Source organism: Echinops telfairi, unplaced genomic scaffold, assembly GCF_000313985.2.
Source record: "Echinops telfairi isolate 266 unplaced genomic scaffold, ASM31398v2 ScPeMD7_70;HRSCAF=299, whole genome shotgun sequence".
Taxonomy (NCBI): domain Eukaryota; kingdom Metazoa; phylum Chordata; class Mammalia; order Afrosoricida; family Tenrecidae; genus Echinops; species Echinops telfairi.
The window spans coordinates 44,933,652-44,940,944 of NW_022103968.1; the positions used below are offsets into that span (position 1 = coordinate 44,933,652).

Sequence of the window (7,293 nt, forward strand, 5' to 3'; positions counted from 1 at the left end):
GGGGGGGGGGTGCTTTTGAAATGCCAGATTTGCTAAATGGTTGGCTCTCAGGAATTCTCTCAATAGATAATGGATGTTTTCTATTTCAGGCAGAAACCAATATTTTGACGTGGTGAATATTTACTTTCCTTTTAATTTTATTTTTAGGGAGGTTCAAAGTGTGAATTCCAAGCTGACAACAATTTATATTTCCACTAGAATTGAGCATATACATGGATGCAAGACTCACTAGAGAAATTGTTCATTCTTGCCTCACCTTGGTGCTTCTTTCAAATATGTCTGTTAAGGGATAAGTCCTTGCACTTAGAATTGGTTGCTTTCACCTCCACGCAGTCAGACTTAATCTCCAATCACATTTCAGACCCTCTACGTGGCTAAAACGGATTGTCCTGCTTTGGAGTCCTCCCTGTGCATCCTCCGATTTAAGGCTACCTTTGTGAAATATGACTTGAGGGAAATGCTTATATTGGCAACTGAACACCATTATATATAAATATATATAAACAATCAAATAAAGCAATCATTGTCAATGTGATTGTTCATCAAGGACATACAATATACTTTGCAGAGAATATAAATATTCATCATGACTAGAAATTTACCGAAACATATCATCATATTGTGAATTTTGCTATTATAATTCAAAAGAATAGTTGAACTCCTGTTGGAGTTAAAAAGGTAGAAGTGAAAGGAAAAAGATAAGCGCATCTTACCGGAGTTCTCAACTCAGGTATGGCAGCTTGATAGGTGATTGGGCGACAATCGCGAGTGTTTGGCACAAGGACACATGGAAGAAACATTGGCCCCAAGTCATCTCCATCCAGGACATCGACTGTGAGAGTGGTGGTAGTGCTTCGGCGTTCATTCAGATTCTGTGCACGGTCCTGTGGGGAGAGCAACAATTCAGCAAGTGGTTCAGATTCACAAGGACACAAGATAGGCTAGTTTTTCCTCTCTTTTTCTTTTCATGATTTATGAGTAACTTACTTGATCTAACACTGAACGTAATGAAGCTGGGATTCAAACTGAAATCCATTTGTCTCCAAATCCAACTATTTTGAAAAATATGATAGGTGAGCTATATAGTATTGGTCTTCACCTTACAATTTACTTTCTAAGATGGATACTATCAGGTTATAAATGGACTTATTGCATTTTAGGCATTTTCTTAACCAAGTCTCTTTTGAAACAGTTTATAAAGGCAAAGCAAAAAGCTAATGTGATTTTAAATAATTCACTGGGAAAGCTGCTTCTTGGACTAAAGAAAGTTTCTATTGTCAAGTTTGAAAAGAAGCAGGAAGAACCCATTAGGATCTTTAGCTATAAACAGAGCCCCGGCGGTATCCTGGTTACACATTAGGCTGCTAACCACAAGGTCAGCAGTTCAAAAACACTAGCTGCTGCACAGGAGAAAGGTGAGGCTTTCTACTTCCATAAAGAGAATGTTTGCAAAAGTTCGACCCTGTCCTAGAAGGCCACTATGAGTAGGCATCTCGATGGCACTGAGTACGTGTGAGAGCTATAAACACACGGAGCCCTGGCGTAGCAGTGAGTTACGTGTTGTGTTGCTAGTCACGAGGTTTGCAGCTTCACCGGAGAAAGATGACACTGTCTTCTCCCTTGAAGATTTCTAACCTTGGAAACCCAAAGTAGCAACACTATTCTGTCCCGTCAGATCATAATGAGTCAGAATCAACTCCACATCAGTGAGTTTGGTGTTGGAGTTTTATAGATAAACATAAACTGTGTGAATTTTTAAAAGTAAGCTTTTGATTTTTGAACTGTTTTAAATTTGGAAGATAGTTGTGATGATAGTACAGAGAGTCCTCAGAAAACCCGTATCTACTTTGGCCATATATGAATATAATAATTAGTTAGTATGGTATATTTGTTAAAATTAATGATTCAATATTGGTATATGTCATTAACTGAAATCCATACTTTATTTTAATCTTCCTATTTTTTCATTCCAATGTCGTTTTTTCTTTTTTTGGGTTCCATGATCCCATTGAGGACCCTACTTTACATGTAGTCTTATAATTTTATTGGGCTCCTCTAGTCTATGACAGGTAGCATAGTGGTTACACAGTGGGCTGCTAACTGCAAGGTCAGCAGTTCAAAATGCCCAGCTGCTCCAAGTGAGAAATAGGAGACTCTCTACTCTGGTAAAGAATTACAGTCCCAGAATCCCACAGAGGCAGTCCTATCCTGTCTGACAGGATCACTGTGAGTTGGAATCCACTCGTGGAGAGCCTGAGAAAATTATTCAGAGTTGCTTTGTTTATGATGACCTTGATAGTTTGAAGTACTGGGTATTTCATAGAATGGCCTGCGTGGGGTTGTATCTTATATTCTCAGGATTAGACTGAGTTTATTGGATGTAGTGAGGAAAATCACAGTGAAAAAATGCCATTTTCATCACACCTTGTCAAAGGTATATACCTTAATCACCTGAGGTTATGGTTGTCAGGTTTTCCCACAGTACAGAAATTTATTTTTATTAGCATTTTTTAGGGAAAAAATTACTATGTACAGCCCACATTTAAAGAGTAGGAAGTGACTCTCCCTCCCTCTCCCTTCATGGCAGCCAATCTTAGCAAAAAGAATAAGAAGGCAAAGACCCTCTCCCTAAAAGACTTCCTGGCGAAGGGTGCAGGCACCTATGTCCCCAACCAGTCAGCTGCGCTGATGAAACCGGTGACCTGGAAGGAGAGGTTTCAACCATTTGATTCAGTAATGATGATGCTCCTAAAAACGCAAACCAAACTCACTTTGATCAAGTTGCCTACTCAAAGCAATCTTAGAGGAAAGGTAGACCTGCCCCTGTGGGTTTCTGAGACTGTAACTCTCTCTTTACCAAAGTAGAAAACCCTGTCTTTTGCTGTTTGCTGATTTCAAACTGCAGGCCTTGCTCTTAGCAGCCCACTGAAACCACTACACTACCAAGGCACTGTAACGGTGATGCACGTAGGAGACCTCCCACTTATCTTTCTATCCTGCTCACTGCTCCACTGGGCTGTTTGGGAACCCAATATAAACTGGAGCTGTTCTCCCAAATCACCTCCTTTTGTAGGGAATCTGCCCTATGATGTGACAGAAGACGCAAGGAGGGAATTCTTTAAAGGACTGAATACCAGGGCAGTGCTTTTACCTCGGGCACCCAGAAATCCAGAGAGATTAAAAGGGTTTTGGTGGTCCTGTTGAGGACCTGGATTGCCTGGTTAGTGCACTGAACCTCAATGAAGAGTCTCTAGGTAACAGGAGAATTCCAGTGGATTTTGCTGATCAAGCACAGGATAAAAACAGGGATGATCTTCCTTTTGGATAAGATAGAAATTGGGATTCTTACAAAACAAATTCAGACAGCTCTGACCACTACACATCCAGGAAAGGCAATTACAGCGTTGGAGGCTAATATGGTGGTCATTATGATTGTTCACGATGGTTATCTTAATCTTAATGGCTATCGTGATCGCCTATGCCAGGATAACAATCAATTCAGGGTCCAGAATCAATATGATAAGCGAGGTCATAGAGCTGATGATGAAGCTGTGGCTCCAGGAGCCACAGTGGCAAAAGGGTGTTTGGTGGTGGATATTAACAGTATGATGGCTACAGAGGAGGTGGGGACCGATAGGACAGACTGGACTTTTGGTCGTGGGGCTCCAGAGATGATGACTCTCATGATGATTGAAAAGAGTGATGACAGAGCCTCCCTCTCCCCAACCCCACCGTTCCCTTACCCCCACCTCTGCCTCCTCCAAATTGACGCTAAGGCCCCAGAATGTGCCTAAGGAAGATGATTCCTCTGCTAGCACCTTCTGATCTTTGAAAGAGTCAAGTCTCTTGACACAGTTGCTAGAGAGCAAGAAGTAGAAGAGCAGCCACTCTCTGGGAAACCAACTCACGGCCATCTAGTTGATGCCAACTCAGAGCGACCCTATAGGACAGGGCAGAAATGTCTCAGTGGGTTTTCAAGACTCTTAATTCTTCACAGAAGTAGAAAGCCTCATCTTTCTAGGCCAGTGGCTGGTGGATTGTTCTACAAACAAAATAAATGATAAAAACCAAGACACACACAAAAAGTAGGGAATAATGTTATTAGACACTTGCATTTACTATATTTATCTAAAGAAGTATTATAGCAGAATTTTAAAATGTCATTAATTTTCTAGTACTTAGTTATTACCTTGAGGAATCAATTTTGTACCTTGCAGTTTCTTTAAAATTCTATTCCTTACCACTCTAAAATGTTATTCTACTAACAGACTGGTAATTTTTTCCCTATTGTTCATAAAACAATGTTCTGTTGATAGTTGATAGAAATTAATATGGAATGAACAATTTTTAAAATGCACATTGTTAAACCCCATGCACTACTGAAACCTTTTCTGATTTTTGGTATTCTAGTTATTTTTTTAGAAAGTTGTAAAAGTTGTTAACATCAAAGTTCCCAGAAAAAGAAATTTCTATTAGCAAAATTTTGTGAAGGTAGACTTATGTGGAACGTAATAACAGTTTATTCCTAATGGAATCTGACATTATACTCAATTAGAAAATAGATTATGAACAAGTATCTATACAAAGTTATGTCAGCAAGTATTGCTTCAAAGGATCCAGTTCATACATGTCTGGCTTATTCCAAATGAAACAGACACCTGCCATCAGTGGATGACTGCAGACAAACTCACTCAGTAATATGCTGTTTAGTCTCATCACAGTACCTTCAAAAGAAAGATACATTCAGTGGCTTGAAAAAAAATTTTAGATCAGGATAAAAATCAAAATTTTAACACAACTCAAGTGGATGCCTTCTGAAATCAATGAAGCATTGCAACAAGTGTACATGAATGGTGACCCACATAAAGAACATTTTTAGATGGATGATAAAGACAGGCAAGAAGACCTCAAAGAGAAGCCAAGAAAGAAGATTTTCAGCCTAGATGAAATGACAGGTTAGTCCATATGGAAGAAGACCATAGAATCAGCAGTGATGTAATATCTTTTAAAGTTGGCCTCTCACATATTGAACAATTTCCATTTTAAGCGAACATCTTGGCATCAGTAAGCTTTCTGCTTGAAGGTGTCGAATTGTTGTACAAATATCAACTTACTCAAAGAATTGATCTTCCAATCAATCTTTTAAACAAGATTGAAGCTAATGATGATTTTATTGAACTAATAATAACCATGGATGATTCTGGGATTCATCCATATGATCCAGAATGCAAGCTCCTATCAAAAAGGTGGCTTTGCATATATGAAAAACCAACAGCCAACGTGGTAGTTAACGGAGAAAAGACAAAAACAATTCCACTGAAAAAGGGGACCAGACAAGGATGCCCCTTGTCCCCACTCCTATTTAACATCATGCTGAAGGTCCTAGCTAACAACATAAGAAAAAGGAAAGATATTAAAGGTATTCATCTGGGGAAGGAAGAGGCGAAATTATCATTATTTGCAGACAATATGATTCTATATATTGAAGCTCCCTTAAACTCCACAAGTGGAGTGATGGAAGCAATAGAGGAATATGGCAGAGTGGCAGGGTACAAAATCAACAAACAGAGGTCAATTGGACTGCTCTACGCATCAGACAAGATCGCAGAAGAGACGATTAAAAAGGTTGTACCATTTAGATAGCCAGGCACAAATTGAAATACCTAGGGAGATATCTGACTAAAAAACCGAACGATTTGTATGAGGAAAATTATAAAACACTGCTACAAGAAATCAAGAGTGACCTCAACAAATGGAAGAATATACCATGCTTGTGGATTGGCAGACTCAATATAGTAAAGATGTCAGTTCTGCCCAAGGCACTATATAAGTTCAATGCTATCCTGATACAAATACCACCATCCTTCTTCAAAGAATTGGAAAAACAGATTACCAACTTCATATGGAGGAGGGAAGAAGCCCAGAATTAGCAGAGAACTACTCAAGAAGAAGGACAAAGTGGGAGGGCTTGCTCTACCTGACTTTAGCATGTACTATTACGGCCACAGTAGTCAAAACAGTGTAGTACTTGGTATAATGACAGATATTCAGACCAATGGAAAAGAGCTGAAGACACAGAAATAAAAACATCAGCATACAGGCAACTGATCTTTGATAAGGGCCCAAAAATATTAAATGGGAAGCAGATGCCATCTTCAATAAATCATGCTGGGAAAAATGGATATCTACCTGCAGAAAAATGAGCAAGACCCTTACCTCAGTTCATGCACAAGAATAAACTCAAGATGGATCACAGACCTTGAGATAAAACCCCAAACAATTAAGGCCATTAATGAGGGAATTGGGACAAACCTGAGAACCTTGGCATAGGGAATACATAGGCTATCAGGAATAGGGAAAGATACAAACACAGAGGAGTCACAAATAGACAAGTGGGATATACTGAAGATAAGACACCTGTGTACATCAAAATAATTCACCAAGAGAGTAGTAAGAGAGTCCACCCACTGGGAAAACATCTTTAGCAATGACACATCAGACAAAGGCCTTATTACTAAAATATCCAATACTTTGCAAGCTTACAATAAGAGAAAACTAATTGCCCACTGAGGAGGTGGGCAAAGAACCTGAACAGAAGTTTCACAGAGGTTGAAATCCAAATGGCCAATAAACATATGAGAAAATGTTCCCGATCATCAGCCATAAGAGAAATGCAAATCAAAACAACTATGAGATACCACTTAACACCCTCAAAGATAGCCCAATTAAAAAAATCAGAAAGCAACAAGTGTTGGAGGGGCTGTGGTGAGATAGGAACTCTCATCCACTGCTGGTGGACCCGTAGGTATGTGCAGCCACTATGGAAATTGATTTGGCAATTTCTAAAACAGATGGAAATTGAGCTACCATGCTACCCAGCAATCCCCCTACTGGGCATATACCCAGAAGAGGCAAGAAACAAACCACGGCCAGACATATGTTCTCCAATGTTCATTGCAGCACAGTTCACAGTTGCAAGGAGTTGGAAACAACCCAAATTTCCATCAACAGATGAATGGATTAAAAAACTGTGGTACATACATACAGTGGAGTGCTATGCATCGCTAAAAAGCATTAATAAATGCATGAAGCATATCGTCGCATGGGAAGAACTGGAGGAAATTATGCTAAGTGAAGTAAGGCAAGCACAAAAGGACAAGTATAGCATGAGTCCGCTGAGGTAAGTTTATATATAAAAAAAGAAAGAACAGAAAAGTAAATGCAAAAGGGGCACAGGGAAAAAGCTACTGTATACAAACACTCCAGGGGTGAGGTCCAGGTAGTATGGCAGGG

At 39.4% G+C, this 7,293-nt stretch overlaps 1 protein-coding gene across 1 annotated transcript in view; it reads right to left on the reverse strand.

The window, feature by feature from the left end:
• Positions 1-7,293, reverse strand: part of PCDH15 (protocadherin related 15) — a 952,716-nt gene that overhangs the window by 518,110 nt on the left and 427,313 nt on the right. Inside the window, exon 8 of the mRNA XM_045291300.1 lies at positions 714-884. Within this exon, the coding sequence (XP_045147235.1) occupies positions 714-884 (171 nt within the window). The remainder of the gene's footprint in view (positions 1-713; positions 885-7,293) is intronic.